This window comes from Danio rerio, chromosome 16, assembly GCF_052040795.2.
Source record: "Danio rerio strain M-AB ecotype USA chromosome 16, GRCz13ab, whole genome shotgun sequence".
Taxonomy (NCBI): domain Eukaryota; kingdom Metazoa; phylum Chordata; class Actinopteri; order Cypriniformes; family Danionidae; genus Danio; species Danio rerio.
In genome coordinates this window covers 5,939,542-5,966,197 of record NC_141036.1, presented here as the reverse complement: position 1 = coordinate 5,966,197, position 26,656 = coordinate 5,939,542, and the positions used below count along the sequence as shown (strand labels likewise).

The 26,656-nt window shown below is 35.1% G+C and overlaps 1 protein-coding gene across 4 annotated transcripts in view; it reads right to left on the bottom strand.

Moving 5' to 3' along the window:
• Positions 1-25,809, bottom strand: part of zgc:158689 — a 31,435-nt gene extending 5,626 nt beyond the window's left edge. Inside the window, 12 exon segments of one of the 4 annotated variants that reach the window (NM_001328388.2) lie at positions 1,425-1,629; positions 3,634-4,042; positions 4,145-4,324; positions 7,179-7,331; positions 10,823-10,960; positions 13,146-13,217; positions 13,789-13,850; positions 16,920-17,006; positions 17,138-17,213; positions 18,763-18,868; positions 25,490-25,557; positions 25,646-25,809. In NM_001328388.2, the coding sequence (NP_001315317.2) occupies positions 1,425-1,629; positions 3,634-4,042; positions 4,145-4,324; positions 7,179-7,331; positions 10,823-10,960; positions 13,146-13,217; positions 13,789-13,850; positions 16,920-17,006; positions 17,138-17,213; positions 18,763-18,810 (1,430 nt within the window). In that variant the 5' untranslated portion in view covers positions 18,811-18,868; positions 25,490-25,557; positions 25,646-25,809. 4 annotated transcript variants of the gene reach the window in all.
• Positions 25,810-26,656: the final 847 nt, after the last annotated feature.

Below are 26,656 nucleotides of genomic sequence, written 5' to 3'. Positions count from 1 at the left end.
GCTCAGAATGAAAACCCAATAAAGAAATGTCTGTTCACATTAAATAAAATACACTCCTAATATTTATATGAATTGCTGCATTATGATGACTGAACTGTATTTCAGACAAGTGGCGTTTTTGTCAGATCTTCTTAATGCTTTGAAAAAAAAATGCTCCAGTTTTTAAAGCATTGTCAGTAATGCTGGATGTAAATGAATTAAATTAAGTGTAAGTGCTACAATTACTAAAGCTGAAACAGAAATTAAATAAGTATATAGATTAAAAACAAAAATATGTCCAAATGACCAACTAATAAAAAGTAAATAAATGTAGCTCATAGAAAACGTATGCTTAGAACAAACTAAATGTAATAAAACCGTCAATAATTACATAAAAATGTCAAAATTATGTTGTCTTAGCGAGCTTAAAAATAAAATGACTAAAGATAAAGCAGTAATAATTTTTTTTTTATAATAAAAACACAACAAAATGATCAAATAATAAAAAATAAATAAATATAATTAGCACAGGAAAAAACATAACCTACATATAAATTAAATTAAACAATACTACTACTACTAATAATAATATTAATGAAAAAAATTGCCTAAGCAACTAAATAAAAACAATAGTACTACATTTACTAAAGCTAAAACAGTAATAAAAAATTAATGTAAAAACAAACAAAATGAGCAATTAATAAAATAAATAAATAAATATTATTAGCACATGGAAAACCATAACATACAATTGAAATTAAAGAAAACTAATGATTATAAAAATGGAAAAACAAATATAGCCTTAGCAAAGAACTAAAAATAAAATGAGTTTAGGTACTTTAATATATATATATTTAATATATATATATATATATATATATATATGTGTGTGTGTGTGTGTGTGTGTGTTTGTGTGTGTGTGTGTCTGTGTCTCTGTGTGTGTTTGCATATATATATATATATATATATATATATATATATATATATATATATATATATATATATATATATATATATATATATTATGCATATATATTTATTATGCATATATATATATATATATATATATATATATATATATATATATATATATATATATATATAAATAAATATAACAAGATATAAACCCTTTGCAACTAACTAAAATTAGAATTAGTACTATAATTATTAAATATAAAACAAGAATACAAATGCAATATAAAAAACAAACAAAATGATCAATGAATAAAAGTAAATAAATAAATATAAGTACCACATGGAAAAAAAAAACCTTATAAATTAAATCAAATTAAAAACAGCCATAACACCTAACTAAAAATTTAACTAAAAATAAAATAAATTAGTTTAAGTACAAAAATTGACAAAAAAAAGGTACACAAATCAAACACACACAAAAAACAACAACAAAATGACTAATGTTGTGGTGTGTGAGATGGAGGATATACCGTCCGGTGCGTTCGTTCTGCCCGTAGTGCCAACCGTCTCGGGGTTCGCTGATCAGCAGGCCAAGTGTGTCTCCGGGTTGGAAGGACAGCAGACAGGAGCCTCCTCCGCCAGCCGGATCTCCATCACAGGACTCAGAGGAGTGAGCGAACATAGCCTCCACACGACACGGAGAACACAGAGGAAGAACACGAGGCAGAGTGGAGCCTGTGGAGCACAAACAACAACAACAGCAACAACGGTCAGAGAGAGTGAGAGAATCTGAATGAAGGTATGTTGTGTATTGTACTGAATTATATTTTAATATAATGTATTGTATTGCAGTTTATTTAATTTTATTTTATTATATAAATATATTAGTGCTGGGCAACAATTAAATTTCTTAAAATCATGATTGTCTGCAATTTAATCGCATTGCTATGCACAAAAATGAAAAATGATTTCAAAAGTAGTACATTAAGCACTTTTATTTTCAAGGTACTGAGTGTATTAACAAAAAAAAGCAAAAAACAACCCAGGCTCATTACATCTGAAAATGTAAATTTCTGGAGAGGGACAAACCTAGGATCCTAGGATCTTTGTTTTTTTGCAGTTTTTGTTTTCGCAAATCCACCAGAGGCCGCTGTGTATGCTTTTTCACATCTCAAATTTCTCTCACAAGTGCCATTCACACCTGCTGTTCTTGCGTAAACCCACCAGAGGCCGCTGTTGACTGACAAATCGACTGACCCACCCTCCTCCTTCCCTAAACCTAACCAATGATTTCAAGAACACAGATTGACCCGCCCACCCACTTTCCTAAACGCAACTCATTCATTCATTTTCGTGTCGGCTTAGTCCCTTTATTAATCCGGGGTCGCCACAGTGGAATGAACCGCCAACTTATCCAGCAAGTTTTTATGCAGCGGATGCCCTTCCAGCCGCAACCCATCTCTGGGAATCATCCACACACACACTCATACACTCATACACTATGGACAATTTGGCCTACCCAATTCACCTGTATCGCATGTCTTTGGACTGTGGGGGAAACCGGAGCACCCGGAGGAAACCCACGCGAAGGCAGGGAGAACATGCAAACTCCACACAGAAATGTCAACTGAGCCGAGGTTCGAACCAGTGACCCAGCGACCTTCCTACTGTGAGGCGACAGCACTACCTGCCTCGCCCCTCTAAACCCAACTAACAGTTTTAAAAAGCAATCCAGAAAAAGAAAAGCCCTCGCCTGCTTTTAACAACGTTTTCAAATCTTACCATATTATCACCCTGTTATTTACTTGTTCATTTTATTTTTGGCTTCTGTTTTTGGCTTCCGTCTCAGGTCCGCTGATGTACAAACAATACAAAGAAGCGAACAAAAAAAATCTGAAAGATGAGGTGTGTAATACCAATGCAATGACACAAGGAGAAAGTGCTAAACTACTGAAATGTGTTTAGTACTTTATATAAAAGGCTTTATTGGTGATGACAGCTTAAAGACGCCTCTCAAACAGAGAATGAAGTCACATGCATAACTCAGGTGTGATCTTGATGGTTCCATGGATCTCGTCCATCAAATCTGAGCTTTATTTTGTATTCTCTATTGGATTCAGTTCAGGTGATTGGCTGGGCCATTCTACAGCTTGATTTTCTTTCTCTGAAAGCATTTGAGAGTTTCCTTGGCTGTGTTTTGCATCATTGGTTTGCTGAAATGTCCACCCTGGTTTCATCTTCATCCTCCTGCTAATGTAGATGTTGGACTGAAGCAGCGAATATTCTTTACACTGAGGAAGGGCAGAGGGTTGCTGAAGAACTACTGAGAGATTTCAGCTGCTGTCTGGGCTTTCACTGCCTTTCTACACCTCCCTTTCTTCATGTGTTCAATACTTTCCCCCTGTGTCATTTCATTTTATTGCACATAACTTCATTTGTAAACTAATTAGATTTGTTTTCTTTTATAGATACAGATTTTTTGGTTGTTACCAACATCTGGAGAAAACCTCAAGTCAATAACACCTTTAGAAATATGTTTGCTGAGAAAAAAGTTGAAATATTCAATACTTATTTCCCCCACTGTATTTATTTTCCTTTCATTTTCTTTTTGGTTATTATATTTTTATTATTCTTATTTGCCTTATTTGTATATGTAAAATCTCGTTTCTTTGTGTATAGGCTGTATATATGTAATATATAATGACTATTTCATTCATTTAAACACACACACATACAGACCTAAGAAAGAGGTGTGTGCGTCGCTGCTCTGTCTCCTGGGCAGTGGGAGGGTGGACGTGCCGTACAGCAGACCGAGGCCGGACGCTGCATGAGGGGCCGCAGATGGAACGGGTGTGAGCGCACGGGACAGTGGCGCACTGTGGGGCAGAGGAGGACTGTGAGGCGCCGCGAGAGGTGGAGTCAGGCCCTGCAGAGAGCTGTGGGAGGAGCTGGAGGTGTGGCCTACAGAGCTGACCACACCCTGGTGTGGCTGAGAGTGGGCAGGGCTTGCTGTAGAGCTGGAGTGTCCGTTCTGCTGAGAGGCGTTGCTGGGGGACAGACTGTCAGATTGAGAGCGCTGCTGCTGCTGAGAGCGACTGCTGCTGCTGTCACCGTTCAACAGAGGAGGAACCTCCTGCACCGACAGCCTCTGACAGGGATCAGAAAACAACAGTGCATGGGGATGAGATGAGATGGGGAACAGAGCATGGGAAGACCATTATGTTTGCACAACAGTGCCCCCTGCTCTCACCTGTTCTGCAGGCTGTGTGATGCCCAGTTTGGCATTTCGCAGCACTTCCGCCAGTCCCGCTCCTCCAGAGCTCTGGGGGGCAGTGTGGCGCAGCAGGTTTAGCGCCCGCTCTGGCAGTTTAGTGGGCTGAGCGCATGACTGCTGCCATGATGATAGCTTCTGAGACAACAGCTCTCTCACCTGCACAACAACACACTCATTACACAAAGCTTTTTCCCCCTGGAAAGCCCTACCCACATAGCAAAATTTCCCTGGCCCACACAATCAGCTTTTACGTGGCCCACATGCCGCAGTGAATTACGGTACAGGACTAAACCAAGTCTGGCTTCCATATAAGGGCCTAACATGGACCATATCTGCAAATTAATAACCCACAACTCGGCCTGAACTGGGCCAGCAATGGACCATGTTTGGTCATTGTCTGGAAGCATATTTGGTGTGTCACGACTGCAATGAAACTGATAAACCCATCAAGCATTTAGGCGCATTAATAATGGTAATGCTTAATAATAGTTAACAATTTAATTTGTAAAATAATAATTCGGTTAATAAATTATATGTAATGTAGGTTAAATTAAGTTATTTTGCATCATACAGGAAACAATAGATTAATAAATCTTGATTGTTTCCTGGAATAAAATAAAGGCATTATGGAAATGACTTTGTGCATCAAAAAATTTCTTTACTCAAAAAATAATTTTAATGTATTTTAAAAGTAGGTCAAGATAGGCCAAACTTATGCGGCCCATATATCAGTATTTAACATCTAGACCAGTGGTCAACAAACTTGTTCCTGGAGGGCCGGTGTCCGGCAGATTTTAGCTCCAACCCTAATCACACACACCTGAACAAGCTAATCAAGGTCTTACTAGGTATACTTGAAACATCCAGGCAGGTGGGTTGAGGCAAGATGGAGCTAAACCCTGCAGGGACACCGGCCCTCCAGGACTAGGATTGGTGACCCCTGATCTAGACCAAATACTGCATCTGACATCTGGCCCATGTTGGCCCTTGAATGCTGCCTTAAAGACGGTGCCACATTTGTAAAACCAGGGCCATGTTAGGCCCACATGATGTATGTCAAAGCCGGATGAATACCTGCTGTGCCAGTTTTATGTCAAATCTGGACCAGAATTCTTTGCTACTGGGGTAATTTAAAAGAATAGATCACCCAAAATGTTAAATTTACTCAAAATTTACTCCACTTGTTCCAAACCTTTATGATTTTTTCTATTTCTTTGTTCAGTTTAACACAAAAGAGGATATTTTGAAGCAAGCTGAAAACCTGTAACCTCTGACTTTCATAGAAAGAAAACAAATACAGTGGATGTCAAAGGTTACAGGTTTCCAACATTCTTCAAAATATCTTTTGTGTGTTGTGAAACAAGTAAAGGGTGAGCAAATAATGAGTTTAAAATGATTTAAATAATTTACTCAATATTTACTCAGGTCTTTTCAAACCTTTATGATTTCTTCCTTTTTTTTCAGTTTTTTTTTTTTTGTTCAGTTACTGGAAGTCAATGGTTACTTTTTGTCCAACATTCCTCAAAATATTTATTTTATATTTAATAGAGGAAATAAATTCATGAAGGTTTAAAACAAGTAAAGGGTGAGAAAATGATGAGTTTAAAATGATGACGATTTTTAAATGATTTTATTAATTTATAAGTTACTCAATATTTACTCGTCAATCCAAACCTTTATAATTTATTTCATTTCTTTGTTCAGTTTCACAAAAGCAACATTTTGTTGAATATCACAAAAGAAGATATTTTGAAGAAAGCTAAAAACCTGTAACCATTGACTTTCATAGAATAAAAAACAAATGCAATGGTTACAGGTTTCCAACATTCTTCAAAGTATCTTATTTTGTGCTTAATAGAAAAAATAAACACATGAAGGTTTAAAACAAGTAAAGGGTGAGTAAATGAGGATTTAAAAAAAAATTAAATAATTAAAAATGTTCTCCAAATTTACTCAGGTTGATCCAAACCTTTATAATTTCTTCCATTTCTGTGTTCAGTTTAACACAAGAGAAGATATTTTATTATGAAAAAAGTTGTAAACTTGTAACCATTGACTTCCATAGTATGAAAAACAAATAGAAGTCAATGGTTACAGGTTTTCAGGGTTTCTGCTAGTTTCATTAAGTCAAATGTAAGACTTTTTAAGACATTAACAAAGTAAATTTCGGACTTATACAGTTCTAAGCGCTATGGATTTGTTTTCTAATGTCCAGTAGAAAATGTTTTAACTTGTTCCAACATTCTTCAAAGTATTTTCTTTTGTGTTTAATAGTAGAAATAAATGAATGAAGGTTTAAAATTAGTAAAGGGTGAGTAATTTATGATTTTAAAACGATTATATTAATTTATAAGTTACTCAATATTTACTCGTCAATCCAAACCTTTATAATTTCTTCCATTTCTTTGTTCAGTTTCATTAAAAAGATTTGGTTAATTTGGTTAGTTCTTAGCCACATATTTTAAATAATGTGTCATAACGAACAAACTCTAGTTACATACTTATAGATACTTATTAAGTTTTATATCCCCTTAAAAGTTTTAAAAACTATAATAAATTAAATGTGCGCACAACGGTCTGTCCGGGTCAGTGTCCTCACCTGGTATATATAAATAAATGGAGAACTTTTAAACAAATGTTAATGTATGCATGTAAGCAAGATAAAGATGTAACTCTTTTTAAAAGTGTTATTAAGATAGATTGTTGGCGATTGTGTGTGTGTTGGCCTGATTGGGTAGCTTCATGTGGACAAAGAAAAAATAAAGCCTGTTTAAAATGATATAAGACCTACAACACAATATTTCAGTGAATTTTAAGGCTCAAAGTTATGGTTTTAAATTTTAAAACACCCTAAATTTCAAACAATCTTCAAAGTATCTTCTTTTGTGTTTAATAGAAGCAAATAAACTGATGTAGGTTTGAAACAAGCGAGTTAATGATGACATTTTTATTTTTTACTATCCCTTTAACTTTTAAATCGCTGATCACACCTAAAATAGGGTGTTGTTACCTTGCAGTGGTAGTTGATGAGGATCTTGGTGACCGAACACTGACGGTCCACCAGGAAACAGTAGCGCCGTCTTTCTTCTGTCAGAGCAGATCTATAGCCCACCGCCACCAAAGAGTCCAGCTCTGCCTGCCGACGACTCATCAGCTCCACATACTGACACACAAACACACACACACATGCTGAGTTTTATGGGCTCTTCTCATATATGCAATGATTATATATTCGCTCCCCCTAAACTCAATCCTAGCAGGAATCATGGGCAGCTGTATGAGACGGGTTCATCCGCATGTCTAACAGGGATTTAAGGTTTACATACCACGGTGTTGACCAGTCAAACATTAAAGCACAATTTGCAGCGATCGCCGGTTTTCCCAATGTAATCGAAGTGATCGACTGCACCGGGTTCATGCTCGAACGTGTCAAAACATGTTGCCTTGAGCTTTACGAGCTACGCCACTCACACTGATGTTTGCCGCTCTCTTTAGTTTTGTTGTCTCTGTCAATCAAACGGTGATGGGCGAAATCACTCAACTAGCTCATTCCAACGAGGTGTGCTATTTGCACTTAGCCTAAATAGACACTTCAAAATGACAAATGCCATGGCACTTCTCGTAAAGAGTATTGGTGTAACCCTGGTGTCCTGGCCAAATTCCCTCTATTAGCCCTTACCAATCATGGCCTCCCAATCATCCCCATCCACTGAATTGGCTCTGTCACTGTCGCTCTACTACACCAATAGCTGGTGTGTGGTGAGCGCACTGGCGCTGTTGTCCTGTGGCTGCCGACGCATCATCCAAGTGGATGCTGCACACTGGTGGTGGTATGGAGACACCCCTCATGATTGTGAAGTGCTTTGGGTGTACGGCCATACACAATAAATGCACTTTATAAATACACATTACATACTTACTTAATTAATTAGTATAGCTCAGAAACACTCATATTTGCTATAGTGTTTTTCATGTTATCTCAAACAGTCCAACAAGTGACACTTTTATTTAACACCTCAGTCATTTTCTCTTTTATTTTCCGTCATCAATAAATACTGTAGTATACATTAGATTTTACTACAGTAAACTGTGGTCTATTGTAGTATAATATAACCTATAGTTGTAGAAAACTGACTAATAACTTACTAATATTATTGTGATATAATAATAATAATAATATTAACAATAATAATAACGATAATAATAATAATAATAACGATAATAATAATAATAACAATAATAATAATAATAATAATAACAAGTATTATTATTATTATAATAACAATAATAATAATTATTATTATTATTATTATAACAATAATAATAATAATGATAATAATAATAATAATAACGATAATAATAATAACAACAATAATAATAATAACAATAATAATAATAATAATAATAATAATAATAATAATAATAATAACAACAATCATAATAATAATAACAACAATAATAATAATGATAATAATAATAATAATAACAATAATGATAATAATAATAATAACAACAATAATAATAGCAATAATAATAATAATAATAACAATAATAATAATAACAATAATAATAATAACAACAATAATAATAATAGCAATAATAATAATAATAACAATAATAATAATAACAATAATAATAATAAAAAAAAAAAAATAATAATAATAATAATAATAATAATAATAAAATATTTGGGTAAGAAACCGCCAACTTACCTAGCATATGTTTTACACAGTGGATGACCTTCCAGCTGCAACCCTGTACTGGGAAACACCCATACACTCTCATACAATATGGCCAGTTTAGTTTATTCAATTCATCTATAGCGCATGTGTTCGGATTGTAAGGAAATCCACACCAATACGGGGAGAACATGCAAACTCCACATAGAAATGCCAACTGACCCAGCCGGGACTTGAACCAGCGACCTTCTTGCTGTGAGGCGACATCGCTAACCTCTAAGCCACCATGACACCCGTAACTAAAAGCTTTTAACAGTTAAAGTTAATATATGTAAACATAGTTAACCTGCAGTTATATAGTATATAGGTGACGTCTACGTGTGCATTTACTATAGTATTTTTTCATGTGATTCCAAACAGTTCACTAAGTGGCCTTTTCATTTAACACATCAGTCATTTTCTCTTTTATTTTCCTTTCTAAACGTCACTCTTCAAGCAGAGGCCCTGTGTTACTTCATAATCTGTTTTTCTCTACCTCAGTTTTCCTCTCTTCTGGCCCCAGATCAGCTCTTCCGGATATCTGCTCAATCTCACACTTAAACACTTGTTAGTTCTTTCTCTGAGCCCAAAAAAAACAACACGCTTACGCTAACGCTCGTGATAGCGTTGCTCAAACACAGATAAGCTGAGTCCTGAATAAACACACGCTCAAATAAACAAATCAGCTCTAATATGTAGGACGCAGTGAGTCTGCGCTGAGCTCAATCCAGTCATTATAACACACAGAATCTACAAATGACCGGCTGTACATGATTTACAGTCTACAGTAAATGAACAGCAGCCAATAAGCTGGCCAGCACACAATTACTCAGTTCATTAGCAGGCGTGCTAATCCCATCTGACTTACTGTTCATTGATGACAGTGTTAATCAGCCTCAAGTGCTTCCCTGCATGGGAAAATATCATAGGATGCTTTTGGATTTCCTTCAGTCAAGTGTACTGCAGCATGCTAGTATTAACTGCACTGTGAAAAATGCTGGGTTCCACACAATTCCTCCATGTTGTCACAATGCAAACTGATCGAGTTAGTGTGAGCTTATTTTTTTGTTCAAATTTAAGTTCATTGAACATAAAACAAGTTGTGGTAAGGAGATGTTTTGAACAAGCAGCAAAAATATATATTTTTGAGTGTTCACTCACAGGCCACTTTATTAGGTACACCTGTCCAACTGCTCTAATCAGCCAATCACATGGCAGCAAGTCAATGCATTTAGGCATGTAGACATGGTCAAGACGATCTGCCGCAGTTCAAACCGAGCATCAGAAGGGAGAAGAAAGGTGATTTAAGCAACTTTGAACGTGGGATGGTTGTTGATGCCTGATGGGCTTGAATGAGTAAATCAGAAACTGCTGATCTACTGGGATTTTCATGCATCTCTAAGGTGTACAGAGAATGGTCTAAATAGGAGAAAATATCCAGTGAGCGGCAGTTCTGTTGGTGCAAATGCTTTGTTGATGCCAGAGGACAGAGGAGAATGGCCAGACTGGTTCCAGCTGATGGGAAGGCAACAGTAACTCTAATAACCACTTGTTACAACCGGGATATGCAGAAGAGCATCTCTGACAGCACAATACGTCCAACTTTGAGGCGGATGGGCTACAGCAGCAGAAGACCATTAGAGCACCTTTGGGATGTGGTGAAATCATGGATGTGCAGCCGACAAATCTGCAGCAACGTGATGCTATTCTGTCAATATGGAGCAAAATCTCTGAGTAATATTTCCAGTATCTTGTTGAATCTATGTCATGAAGGATTAAGGCAGTTCTGAAGGCAAAAGGGGTCCAACCCGGCAGGGCCGTACACAGGGCCTTCATAGCCCTCCAGACCCCCCACTCTTCACATTGCGGGTCAACATGGGTAATTTTTTATACTGAAGGGTTTTAAAAATATAGGCAGAGTATTATCATGACACACCTGCATCTCTCTGTCTCCATATTTATTGGGATGTCGACTGGCCTGACTCTTCCTTCTCAGCTTCTTCAGCTGTGACTGACAGCGCTCGATCGACTCCGCCTTTGACTTCCTCTCACTCTGGTATTTCTTCAGCGTGCCCTGAGAAAGGTTTTATAGAATAATCACATTTCAGAGATGAGATGCAATAGTGTAGCTTCAGGATCGGCTTCTGCAAGACTCAAAATGTAAACGATTTCTTAACAGTGTTGGCGATGAGTAGGCCTAGGACTACTTATCGCCAGACTTTTTTATCCCATCATTGAGTTTATATATTTACTTATGTAAAAGTGTGTGAAAATATTTTTACTTTGTTTTTATATTAACTTCGGTAATATCATTGGATAATGATTATATGATTTATGTGCGATACAGTTTGTAATGCTTATGACAAATGTTATTAAAGGGTCACGAAACACCAAAACACATGTTTCAAGCTGTTGACAGTTGTTCATGTGTCCCACACTGCTAAAAACACTATTAGGACACATATATCTCACTAAAAAGTGAAAATTGGTTGTTTTTGCGTTATTTCGAGCAAATTCGTTCTTCCGGTTTGAAACTAATTTTTGAAGCTGCGTCACGGCTATGAGATCTTAGCATGTATTCCAGCATGTAAACTGGACGTCTGTACATGGGAGTATCTTATAACGTCTCAGAGTGTGCTGCACTCATTCATGAGTAAGACTTGGTTCAAACCAATCAGCGCGCGCTATTGTGGTGCAACTTCACTAATAAGCATGATAGCTTACCTGTTACAGTGTTCAGACGGCAGAGAGACGCCACGTTGTGTTGCCAAGCGGGAGAAAAAGAATTGTTTGGTGATACGGGTCGTCAGTGTTGCTTTTATAATTTGCTGCAGTGAAGGTTTTGTTTTCATTTTCCCTCTATGAGAGCGCAGCTGGACTCATGTGTGGATCAGTGCACACGACCCGCGACAAAAATATGTGTCTAAGGAACATTTTTTTACCAGAGAGATTTTCTCATCTGGAAATGGTGAATTCCGGATTTGCTCCTTGTCTCCTTTTAAAAAAGACAAGGCTCCATTTGGTGTTGATTGTCCTGTCTCTACAGATTTGGTAAGTGAGCGATTAGTGGTCTTTGTTTATTCAGAGGCAAAGTTTGTTTGTATCATCAGCAGTACTCTTACAGTGTTTAAAGACAGACCTTAGTCAAATGAATGAAAGTTAATAAAGTGTACCGTACGTTAATATCACTACAATATTATGGACTGAAAAATCCACTGTAAATACTGCTCCCAGAGTGTTAACATGCTAGCACCACAATCAAACTATTACCGTCGTGCAGGATTTTTTCCCCATTTGTGACAGGAATAACACTACCTTCGAGTGCAAATAAGTTATAGAGAAATGCAGAGGTTTTTTTTTTCTCTCATTAGCCGTGCAGTATCAAACATTGCATTAAAAATACACGGTTAAATCAATTCCTCGAATCAAATATCTTGTTTGTCACGAGGGGCATGAATTAAATTTCTGAATGAAAGAGCCAAACTGCAGTTAAAGTCCACCATTTAATAAATTGGCAAATAATTTGATTACTGATATCCACGTAAACAGTCACTGTCTTTCTGACCTGCTTCTCTGTGTTTGTTTTGCCAAAACCGACACTCCCATTTTTATGCAAATTTTAACGGACCTTCCCTCTTTCCCTCCTCCAACACTCCCCCCTAAACAGAGCTGGACACGCCCACTTTCCTGACTTTTTGTGTCAACAAAGGAGGTGTGAAAACCTCCTGCTGAAACAAGGGGGTTTCATGGCCCTTTTAGTGTCATTTGCTCAGTTATGTCGTTTTAAATGTAAAGATGACATTGTTTTTACGAAAACTTGACATTGGGTTTGAAGGCACTTTAATTTTGAAAGAGGCACTTTTGGGAAGCAACTTATGATAATTTTCTCTGTTATGACTAAACAATGACTTAGCAACCAGTTAGAACACCATAGTGACTGATATAAAAACTATATAATACAAAAAGTACAAGCTACGTTGATTTAACAACTATGCCCTGGCGATCACATCGCAAATCCTACTAAATCTTATTACTTTCTTCAACTTTAAAATCTATTAAATCTACTAAATCTTTTCTGGTTAGACTTTCTCGAGCCAACATAAAGCTTACCTTGATAAACTTTGTTGTCACGAGGGTTACCAAGTTTAAAAGATCAATTCTGTGTTCAATTGCATGTACAGATATGCAGTTAACATTCATTTTACTCAATGTTTTTAATCCAGCTTGAGTAAGCCAGGGAAGTAGTACTGTACACTTACAGTGAGATACTTGATGTCTAACTCCAGTTTCTGCTCCAGCTGAGACAGCAGCTCTGAATGAAACAGCTTCAGCTGCAAACACAACAACAAATAGTCATCATGAAAACCCATTCATTTCTTGTATGGCTATAAAATTATCATACCATGTCTCAGAACATAACATAGCAAATTATTAAATTGCCTTATAATACAAATCTGATGACGGCTTGATTCTGATTGGCTGGTGAGTATTCTAAGGTGTGCCATTAATTTCAGATATACACACAGCTAAAGTAGTTCCGGCAGGTTTTGAGTTCTGTATCACTACACTGAATGACGTCAGTTATTTCACAGCTACAACAGTCAAATATCATATCAACACACACAACACAAGGCTTTGGATGAGATGTGTGAGAAACTAGTCTTACACACAGGAGCAGTTTAAGGACAAACACCTGTCAAATGTCTCGAATACAACAACTGAACAGACAAATAAGTGTAATAATGCGCTCTGACCTTTTGAATTATTTGAAAATCACACAAATCACCACCTCAATTCAATGAACCGTCATCAATTATTTCTTACAAAGTGCAACTGAAGTGATTTTAGTTTAAAAGAATGTGCTAGAAATGTATAATTTATGTGTGCTTTTCTGCTGCTTACCACGTCCTCGAGCTGGACCTGGATCTGCCGATGAACCTCCGCCATCTGGAACAACGTGTCGCCTAAATAAGAAAAACATTTACCTGTAAATATAGCTCCTTACTGATCTTTAAAGGACCAGTTTACCCCAAATTGACTATAAGGTTATTAAGTCACACTCAAGTTATTCTAAACCTTCAGTGTCTGTTTTCTGGAACAAGATAGTCTGAAGAATGTTGGAAAAAAGCAGCCAATGACTTCTATAGTTGAAGCAAAAAAATACTATGGAAGTCAGAGGCAATGGCATAATTGTCACCTTTTTTTGGGTGAACTGTCCCTTTAAATAACAATAGATATAAACTATAAATATGTTCATCTTTATCCACATTCATACAGTATGTTCATGTAAAATTATTTATATATAATTATATATATAATTTTTTATTTATATATAATTTATATATTATATAACAAATATTGACAGCTTGATTGTTTCTTGAATAGCAAATCAGCATATTAGAATAATAACCAAAGGATCATGTGATTGGAGTAATGGTGGAAAAAATTCTGTTTTAAAACATATGCTAGATAAGTTGGCGGTTCATTCCTCTGTGGTGACCCCTGATGGATAAAGCGACTAAGCCGAAAAGAAAATGAATGAATTCATAATTGAAAAAAGAGAAATTTTAAGAGTTTTTGTGCCAGTAAAAGGTTGACAATTGTTCTTAGGGGAACCCAGAACGCTTATTTTTGGCACCACTTTTGGAAACTTTTAAGACTTTATTATTCTAAACAGAAGTGAATAGTTTCTTCCTTTAGCGGATATGACGGTGTGGTTCTCCTGTGTCAGTAATGGTGTAAATGATGTGTTTTGCTCTTGCTCTTCTTTCTCCTGTTTTGTGTGTGTGTGTGTGTTTGTCGTCCTCCTCCCTCTGCTCTCCCCGCCGCCTCCAGCAGCACAATGAGATCATGTGGTGTTGTTAATCTTCCAACAAAGACCTCTCTCTTTTTTTGCCCGTCTCTGGCTTTCTCTTAGTTTCTTCATCTGCATTTTATCACACAGGCTCGCCTCTTTATTCTCTTCTCCTCTAGTCACTTGTTTTAAGTTTTCGTTTCCTGTGAACCCTGACGTGCTGCAAACTTTAAATGAGTAGTTAAATTTACTTAAATACATTCGCAATATATAATGACTGTATCTTTAATAAATGATCTGAATAGCCGTGTCTGATTTATACAAGTATTTGCAGTCTTCTCTCCGTTAAACAGAAAATGAGGGAAAAAATAAACGGGGGCTAATGATTCTGACTTACATATTTTTATTATCTGAAGTATTATTTTAAATTATTCCCAAGGACAAATTTCTGCAAAATAATATCATTCAATGAGATTTTCAGTCTAATAGCAGTCCACTCTGTTATTATCACATTATTAATTTGTTATTGTCCCCTATCACATTTAGGCATACATATATATATACATACATTTGAAGTCAGAATTATTAGCCCCCTGAATTAATAGTCACCCTGTTTAATTTTATCCCCAATTTCTGTTTAACGGAGAGAAGATTTCTTCAACACAATTATAAATATAATAGTTTTAATAACTCATTTCTAATAACTGATTCGTTTTATCTGTGACATGATGACAGTAAATAATATTTGACTAAATATTTCTCAAGACACGTCTATACAGCTTAAAGTCACATTTAAAGGCTTAACTAGGTTAATTAGGTTAACTAGGCAGGTTAGGGTTACTAGGCAAGTTATTGTATAATGATGGTTTGTTCTGTAGACTATGAAGAAAAAAATGAGCTTAAAGGGGCTAATAATATTGTCCATAAAATGGTTTTTAAAAAATTAATAACTGCTTTTATTCTAGTCTACTTTCCCCAGAAGACAAAATATTATCAGACATACTGTGAAAAATTCCTTGCTCTGTTAAACATCACTTAGGAAATATTTAAAAAAGAAAAAAATTAAAAAGGGGGGTGAATAGTTCTGACTTCAACTGTATATATATATATATAGTGTTTATGTTGAGATATTAGATATTTTACTTTAAAGAGCAGAAAAAAGGACTTCTTCTTTGCCATAAAAAGTGATATTACTGAAGTACACTGATAAAAATTAACATTTTAGAGGAAAATTTCAGGAGGCATTTAGAGGTTTTTGCATCTTAACTCTGGAACTATCCGGAATAGTATTCATAGCGCTTCAATTTTTCCACATTTTTTTATGTTACAGGCTTTTCCCAAAATGGATTAAATTCATTTATTTCCTCAAAATTCTACACACAATAGCCCATAATGACAATGTGAACAAAGAGTTTTTGAAATTGTTGCAAATTTATTAAAAATTAAAAAAGATGAAAAATCACGTTCATAAGATTTCACAGCCTTTGCCTTTGCCATGAAATTGAGCTCAGGTACATTCTGTTTCCACTGATCATTCTTGATGTTTCAGCAGCTTAATTGGAGTTCACCTGTGGTAAATTCAGTCGATTGGGCATGATTTGAAAAGGGCATACATGTGTCTATATAAGGTCCCAGGGTTGACAGTGCATGTCAAAGCACAAACCAAGCATGAAGACAAAGGATTGTCTGTAGACCTCTGAGGCTAGAGAAGGTTACAGAAAATTTCACTTTAATCCATTTTGAAATAAAGCTGTAACATAAAAATGTGAAAACAAATCCAGATGTGTTTGTTTATATATACTTCTGGAATGAGTCATGTGACACCCTGTAGTGAATTTGGTGTATTAGAGTTTTAAAGGCACCTTTTATGCCACTTTTTTAAGAGGTAAAAAAAAAAACCTAAAGTGTGTATGTGAAGTTTCAGCACAAAATACCCCACAGATATTTTTTTCTCTCTCTTTGAACCTGCCCATTATAGGCTTTGATCCTAATTGTGCCGTTTTGGTGACTGTCGCTTTAAATTCAAAAGAAATTGTGCTCCCAGCCAGAGAGCGGCGCTATAACCACCTATGCCTCGTCTCTTATGGGTGGGGCTTTCCCCCACCGATGACACGTGCAAAGAGAAAATGTCAATCAAAATATTTCTGCTGTTTTTATTAAGCTATCTTTAAACTCTGCAGTCACACAACTGTGTTCAAGTGTGATTTTTGAATAATAGGTCCCCTTTAAAGTGTCTTACCCAGTTCTTTTGAGCCCTGACTATCGCTGGCCAGCTCTCCAAGTTTAACCAGCGCATCAAAATATCCTTTAGCTGCCACTGTGACGCCTGTAGAGACACAGACAGACAGAGTTACAGCACTATGTGTGCTACAACAAAGTGCTAATGAGCAAACATGAGTTCCAGCGGACTGTTGCCCATTACAAGACCAATGAAGCATGGGAGTATTGATGTCTGACCAGTCAGAGCCTTTTCATAGTGTTTCCCCATAGTGACGAAATTCTTCAGACTGGGGTTGAACTGGTCCAGAATGCCCTGAACAAACACAGACGGCAAGGAAATTGAATTAGGACATTGATGAAGACATTCTAATTAGTGATTATTTAATTGAAGCAGATGATGGAAAACGGTAGCATTAGGGCTGTATGGTACTGGATTAATCTGCGATAATGTTGTTGTTTCTTATGATATATAACAGAAAAGTGTTTTTTATATCATTTATTTATTTAATGATATTGAAATAAATGGGTATGAGATTTTTTTTGGATCTAAATTATTTTAATTCAGACTACAAAACTGTGTCAAGGGGCAAACATTTAGTCTTAAAACACTATGAATGAGTGAAAACCTCAGCAGATCTTCTGACTCTGATTGGCTGTTGCCTTTATAAGCATTTATTTTCTGGGTCTCCCCAGCCAATAGCAGAACAGCAACCATGAGGAGGCTGGGATAAAGATAGCCAGGCTCCATCTGATTAGTCAGATTTAGATAAATAACCAATGGATAAAATAAATGTAATGTATCAATGAATATTGATGAATATGAGTATGAATATTTCATATACTATTACCTAATCTGCATTCTGTCTGCATTCTAAGCTTTTTTTTACTTTTAAAGGGATAGTTCACCAAAAAATCTAAATTCAGTCATCTTGTTCTCATCCTTATCCTTTTCTAAACCTGTTTGAGTTTCTTTCTTCTTTTGAACACTAAGCAAGATATACTGAAGAATGCTGGAAAAATCACCATTGACTTCTGTAATCAGTTTTTTTTTTTTTATGAATGTTATTTTTACCCAATAATCTTCGAATATCTTGTTTTATGTTCAACTTATAAAGGTTTATAACCACTCAAGTGTGAAAAAATAAATTTTTGGGGGTTAACTATCCCTTTAAATACAATCCAGACAGAAAAATTTTTTTAAATATTGCTTTTTTGTCACTGTAGCAAGCTTCATTTGATTTGTTATTATTATTATTAAATCTGATTTATTATTATTATTAAATCCGATTTATCATTATTATTATTATTATCATCATTATTATTATTATTAAATCTGATTTATTATTATTATTATTATTATTATTATTAAATCTGATTTATTATTATTATTAAATCTGATTTATTATTATTATTGTTATTATTATTTAAAATCTGATTTATTATTATTATTATTATTATTAAATCTGATTTATTATTATTATTATTATTTATAATTTTATTATACTATACTATACTATACTATATATCTATGATGTTTAACAAAAGAAGGAAATTTTTCACAGTATGTCTGATAATATTTTTTATTCTAGAAAAAGTCTTAGTTTTAATTTGGCTAGAATAAAAGCAGTTTTTAATTTATTTTTGAACATTCTAAGGTCAGAATTATAGCTTACAAATATATGAAAACATCACCTACAAAATATATGAAACAAATTAACCTTTCACAGGAGAGCGAATATTTTTTTACCGCAACCTTAAATACTTGGGAATAGCGATGTCTGTATACAGCATTACAATTCAAAGATTACTTTTTATTTTACAGTAAGTAACCTGGCACTCTCTAACGAGAATTTTAATCGTACCTTGTAGACATTTTCTGTCATCTTGTTGACCTCATCTGAGCGTGACATTGTGATTTCTCTCCAGCTTCACCTTGCTTTCAGACTTCAGGAATCACAGCAGACGCAACTACACAGAGAGAAGACAAAATATGAGTGATATCCAATGACCTTGCTTTATTTTTGTGTTAATTGCATTAGCTAGATATTTTCAGATCAGGTTTTACAGTGGAATGGTAAACCCTGCTCTTTAAAATCTTGCTCTAAAACTTTTTGTTAAATTGATCAGTGTTGGGTAAGTTACTTCAAAAGAGTAATTAATTACTAATTACATAATTAAAATTCTGTGTAAATAATTTTTCCAGTGACTAAAAAGTCATTTAATTACTCAATTAGGAATTTAATTGACTGAATAGTTCTTAAAATCCCAATAAATCTCAACATATAGACAATGGAAATTGAACTTGAGTCAAACATGATGAATATTTCATAATTTTAATAACAAACAAAACTCTTTTTATTGAATTAGAACTACTAAATTTGAATTACATGAATGATTTCAAAGCAATGACACCATAAAAACTAAGCTGAAGGAAAATGAATGAATGAATGTTTCAAGTCAAGTCAATTTATTAAATATCTGCATAATTTTGATATCAGACTGATAATGATCACATTAAAAACAACAGCATTTATTATTGGCCGTTATCAATATGGCCACCAATGTGTTGCGCATCCAATTATTGTCATTAATAATTTCTTAATTTATTGTTTCGTAAGCAAATTTGCAAACATCTCGAGCAACTGTCTTATTAAAAGAAACCGTTTGTAGTGGAAAAAAAAAGATTATTCTGCAAACATTATTATTATTTATTAAAAATACAATTGATATTAGTTGATTAATAAATCAAGTTGATGAATTAGGTTGATTTATAAAGAACTGTTGAAATAGTATTTAAGCCTAGGCTCACTGTAAATCTGTGCCTCAGGCTAAATCTTTACAAAAACCTAAAATTGATTGCTTGGAGAACATTTAATAGTATGTTTCAGATGTCAAATCCACTAGAGGGCGCTGTTGGAATTTTTTAAAATCTGAAATTGGTCATTTAGGGGGTGTTTTGTTGTATGTTTCAGGCACACGTCCTTCTTGTACACATCCAGAAGGTTGAGCTTGTTGTAGATTAGCTAGCGAACCACTCAGCTAAACCCTTCCCTAAACCCAACCAATAGTGTTTTCAAAAGCAGACATAGGAGGAAATTTACCATTAATATAGGTAAATACCCATTAATTTACCTTGATTTTACATTCCTTTTATCTTTTTTGTGAAAGCATGCTTCAATGTACTCGAACCCGAGTCCTCAAGCGCATTACTGTACGAAGTGATATCCGAGCAAACTGACCACGCCCAAAAAGTCCATATATGGAGATATTTAGGTGACGCAAACGTATTCATTCCAAATCATAGACAGCATTATGTTGTTTTGTGGCGTATAATTAGTGTCGTGCAAAGAACTGCACAAAAATAATCCTTAATTTGTTGATCAGATGTCTTTGTAAATATCAGTAGTGTGAAAAGAAACAAAAGTTGTAGTTGTCATACTGCCCCCTAGTGTTCATTTTACCTACAAACTGCAGTCAAATGTAGGTTGAGGTAGGTTTTTGTGTTTTCCAATAAGCTTGTGTTGCAGACATTATAAGAAGCTGAAATTGAATGACCTAAAAATGAACAGTAATCCCTTACTTTACTTTTTCAGCGGAGAAGTAATTTAATTAAAGCAACTAGTGACTCTGTAGCTCAATACAGCCAGCACTGGGTTTGATCGTGCCCTACTGGAGGAATGCTTTCCTGAACATTGCAGAGGGGATTTGCTTGTGTTCCAGCACAAGAGCATTAGAGAGGTCAGGGATCGTGTGATTGACTTGGCCAGAATCGCAGTCTTTGGCCCAGTTTATCAGAGGTCAAGTCCTTTAAAACCTGGAAACCATAACCATAAAAATATCACCGCATGCCATCACTGTTTCCCTTCTACCCAAATATTTATGTTATTCTGGCTTAATTGCTAACAGAACATTGTCCTTTGTTTCTCCATTTGAATCCAGTATGATACAAATATCAGAGTAATTTATAGAGTAAATACTGTTGTGTTTTTGAGCCATGCTATTGTAAAGTACTATGATTAGCGTTAGGGTTGATTCTATAGTTGCTATGGTAACACAACGACTATAGTAAGGTACTTGAATTAATCTGCTGTTGTGTTTATTTAGTTGCTATGGTAACACAACGACTACAGTAAAATACTTGAATTAATCTGTTGTGGTGATTCTATAGTTGCTATAGTTACGACTATAGTAAAGAACTTAAATTAATCAGTTGTGGTGATTCCATAGTTGCTATGGTAACACAATGACTATAGTAAAGTATTTGTATTGATCTGTTGTGGTGATTCTGTAGTTGCTATAGTAACACAACGACTATAGTAAAGTACTTAAATTAATCAGTTGTGGTGATTCTACAGTTGCTATGTTAACACAACAACTATAGTAAAGTACTTGAATTGATCTGATGTGGTGATACTATAGTTGCTATGGTAACATGACGACTATAGTAAAGTACTTGAATTAATCTGTTGTAGTGGTTCTATAGTTGCTATGGTAACAAGACAACTATAGTAAAGTACTTGAATTAATCTGCTGTGGTGATTCTGTAGTTGTTATGGTAACCAGCGACTATAGTAAAATACTTGAATTAATTGGTTGGGGTGATGCTATAGTTGCTATGGCAACACAACGACTATAGCAAAATATTTCAGTTGATCTGTTGTGGTTAAACTATAGGTGCTATGGTAACATGACGACTATAGTAAAGTACTTGAATGAATCTGTTGTGGTGATTTTATAGTTGCTATGGTAACCCAACGACTACAGTAAAGTACTTGAATTAATCTGCAGTGATTCTAAAGTTATAATATACAACAACGATAGTTATCTAAACACATGACAAAATGCCTCAGTTTACTGTAGTAAAACCTAAAGTATACTACAGTTTTTATTTGAGTTTATCAGTTCACTAGTAGTTATAGTAGTTCACTAATAGTTATTACTACCGTATGCAAGAATTATTAACAACTGTAATGTTAACAAGTGTGTTAACAAGTGTTTGTATGTATATATATATATATATATATATATATATATATATATATATATATATATGTATATATATATATATATACATATACACACACACACACACACACACACAATTGGCATTTAGTATTTTTTTTTATGTGGGATAAGAATCAATTTCAAAAATACAGTCAAGCCCAAAAAAGTCATATCCCTTGGAGTATGAATAATTTTAGGCTTGACTGTATATTAGCAACAATTGTGTTAAGAGAGTTAAGTCAATTTTACAATGTACATTGTTTCATGTTTGTAATATCTTAATAATAGTAATATCATAATAATTTTATAGCTCTAAACAAACTAATTAGATAACTTAGACCTTGACAATAATACTTTACATCAAAACACATCAAAACAAGGACCACCCCTGATAATGTGAACCCCCCAGAGATTATATAGTCTGAGTCTGGCCAAAGCCTTCCTAATACACTGTTATTGCATGTCTTGAGTTCCTGAAATTGAGTCTGACATGTCACAGTGCCCCGAAGCAGAGTAATCCTGAGAACAAGAGTCACGCCGCTGAACAAACACTGGCGCTCACACTGTTTCCCTTCTTCAGTCATCCTGAATAACAGACTCCAGTTAGCATCACGTAAAACTGCAGCGATGAAGCCTCTCGTGTGAGTTATTGGAGGAAGAATTTGACCCCAGAGAAGTGATCGACCGAGACCCCCAAAACAATAACATTCTCATCGTATGACACCCACATCTCTCCGCTTGTTTTTCTGTCACTCCTGTGACAATGTTAAATGTAATAGCTATGTTCCAACATAAAAAAATACCATACACTTTAGGATTTACTATAGTAAAATGCAGTAAATTATATATATATTGCAGTATTTACAACATCTTACTGCAGCAGACTACACTCAAAAAAATATTTTGCTGTTCAAGCTGAATCCCATTTTTTTTCCCAGGTAGCAAGGAATTCTGGCCCAGATTTGGCATTAATCTGGCCCAGCAGGCATTCATCCGGCACTGGTATACAGCATGCGGGCCAAAAATGGCCCAGGTTTGGCAATGGGTTTTTAAGGCAGAACAGAATACTTAGGCCAGATGTAAAATGTAGTATTTGGCCCAGATGTTAATAATTGATATGTGGGCCATGTAAGATTGGCCCACCTTGACCCACAATATATGTTTTTAATTTTGTCAAATAAAGAAAAAAAAAATCAAAAATAAGGTGCAGTGATTCATGGGTTTATTAATTTCATTGCAGTAGTGATACACCAACATATCTGGGCCAGTTCAGGCTCAGTTAACTTGGCTTCCTGACTTGGCCCAGATATGGTCCATGTTTGGCCCTTGTCTGGAAGCCAGACTTGGTCCAGTCAGCTTTTGCTTGGCCCACATGCTGCAGTAAATTACGGTACATGACTGAACCAAGTCTGGCTTCCAGACAAGAGCCAAACATGGACCACATCTAGGCCAAGTCTCAGCCAAGCTAATAACTCATAACTGGGCATGAACTGGGCCAGATATGTTTGTGTCACGATTGCAATGATTGCAATGAAATTGATAAGTCGATAAAGCGTTGCACTTTAGGCACACTACGTACATGCTTTTTCTCAAGAGTCAAGACTGGCCAAACTCACATGGCCCACATATCACTTTTTTTAAATCTGGGCCAAACACTTCGTTTTACATCTGGCCCAAATCTTGTGTGCCATCTTAAAGACAGAAAGAAAAAAATCAATCAGTCAATCAGTCAATCAGTCAGTCAGTCATTCAGTCAGTCAGTCAGTCAGTCTGTCTGTCTGTCTGTCTGTCTGTCTGTCTGTCTGTCTGTCTGTCTGTCTATCTATCTATCTATCTATCTATCTATCTATCTATCTATCTATTTATCTATCTGTCTATCTATCTATCTATCTATCTATCTATCTATCTATCTATCTATCTATCTATCTATCTATCTATCTATCTATCTATCTATCTATCTATCAAGTTTCTCTACAAACTTTACTTTTTATTTTCAGAATGAATTCAATTGGACATAAAATGTCCCAGCAGGCAAGAGTCATTTGAATTTATGTCTGTTTTCCCACAAAATAAATACTATAAATTTTATGCAAGAGCTTCATCTGTTAAACGTTACATTTTCTGCTGTTGTGTTTACAATGACTGAGGTAAAGTTGGCTTTATATTCGCACATTCAGATTTCGTCCTTAATAATATAATTAAAGAAAAGTATTATTAAAAATTCTAAATAAGAATATTATATTAGCAGCCAATAACTATCAAAGTACATTGTTCAGTTAATTAAATAGTGCTAATGTTGCTTTGAAGTCATTCTTACATGCAAATTGAGAACAAATATTTGAAGTACCATGGTAAACAATATAAAGACCATGTCACATCATGATTAAACTTGGGTTGTCAGTGAAAATCTAATAGACTTTTAGGGATAGCTCAAAACTAGACTAGCCATTAACTAGACAGACTTTATATGTGTGGTCATTCATTTCTGTTTATTTAATGACTAGTTTAGTTTTGGCCTATTCTTAGACATCTATTAGATATTCACTGTTAAATCCCAAGGCGACTATGTTTAGACATTTATTAGACATCTTTTAAAAGCAAAAAAAAAAAAAAAAAAATCAATTCAGTCAATTAAATAGTGCTAATGTTGTTATGAAGTGACTCTTACATGCAACTTGAGACCAAATAATCAATGTAACATGGTAAACGTTTTAAACTATGTCACAACCCAGCAAACAATGTTGTGTTTAATAGACGTCTAATAGACATCTAAACGTAGACAGCTTGGCTTAAATAAGGCTAAATTTGGGTTGTCAGTGAAAATCTAATAGACATCTAAGAATAGCCAAAAACTAGACTAGTCCTCAAACAGACAGATTTTTACGTGTGTAGTCATTTCTGTTTATTTGATGACTAGTCTAGTTTTTGCCTATTTATAGACGTCTATCAGATTTTCACTGACCGCCCAAATTTAGCCACATTTTAGCCAAGAAAACTAAATGTACAGACGTCTATTAGACATCTTATGAACAAAAAATGTTTGCTGGGAAGTTGTCACTGTTCAAAAAGGAACGAATGTGCGAATATAAAACCAACTTTACCTCAATAATTACATGTACCTTAAAGAAAACATGCATATTTATTATGTAGGCTACATTATTAATTCCACTTGTACAAATAAAACGGTTTATCATTACTGAATTGAGGCATTATCAGGTCTCTGAATTAAAAAAAACACATTCAACTCAGTAATGAAGGAATGTATACCATTATTAATTATTTCACTCTTGGTCTCGTTTGACACTTGTTTCCCGTTAGATCTGATTATTAAAGTGATACTGTCGCGGTGTTAATTTAATAACTTGTAACTAGCCAATCAAACAAGTCCCATTCGGGCCGAAAAAAACTAACAATGCAACTTTATCAGCCTCAGAATTTACAATGCCAATCACGTCCATCAGGAGGTCGCATTTTTGTACTCTTATAACGCCACTTGTGGCACTGAGAGTCAGTCATCAGATTGTTCGTTTAAACTGCATTACTTAATGAATAAACAGCAGTTAAGTTGAAATGAATTCCCCATACCTTGTCAATGTTCATCGTGTCCTCGGCGCTTTGTCTGCTGTGTTTTTCACTTTTCTTTCTCCGACTTTCTATAGAGTGGTGGGGGTAGTTTAGCTAGTTAGTTTGACCCAGTAAATCCCTCGTCCACCCCTCACCCCCAGCCAAACTCGAACTCACTGTTTCCAGGTCAGCACTCGCTGCTCATTGTTCTTCATTCACGCTCCTCCATGACCGCGTCAAACTCTCATCCTCTCCGGCCGCGGAATGTCCATTTGCTGCGGGTCTGTGGAGCTCGAGCGGCTCGCTGTCTGTCTCTTCTGGACAATGTCTACTTCTCCTCTGTGTGTGTATGTCACTGGGACTGAATGTCAATGAGGTAACGGGACAGCAGTGAATGCCGCCTCTGCTCATTACAGCTCCGCTCACTCACTCACTCACGCACTCTGTAATTCTATTCTATTCTATTCTATTCTATTCTATTCTATTCTATTCTATTATATTCTATTCTATTCTATTTGATGCAAACTGGCTGTATTGACATACCAAATATCATACCAAAGCATTTGTACTATTTCATTTACATTAAATTGAACATATGAAAAAGAAACAAAGTAATAATAATAAATATAAAAAACTAACTATAAATATATATGTATATAATAATATATAACCAAACACAGACACAAATATATAGAGCTTATAAGTATATTTAAGTAAATGTCTGGTGCATTAAGATAGGAGTGTGTTCAACAGGTGGTTTGTCAAGCCCACTCACCCGCATGGAGCTCATGGATCATATCAGTATGTGATGCTTTATTGAAAAGATAGGTCTTTAATCTGGCTTTTAATCTAGTTTCTTATTGTTTAAATGTGCAATAAAATACAGCGTTCTGCTGTATTCTGTTCATTTAAGTACAGCCACACTAGTAAACTATGTAGCTTAGGGCTACCTGTTCTGTAAATGTTTACTGATTTATTTAAACGTAGTTTCCTGAGCAGTTCAAGACTTGACACTTGTTTAGGCCTGCAATCTGAACACACTTGGACTTGAATTCAACAAGGAATCTAAACATATTTTCTATCAATAAAAATCAATAAATAATACACAATCAAACCTAAACGAAGGTCCGAGCCAATAGATCATTTCAATATGGTCATGTCATTGGCCATGAACACTTCCTGCTTGTT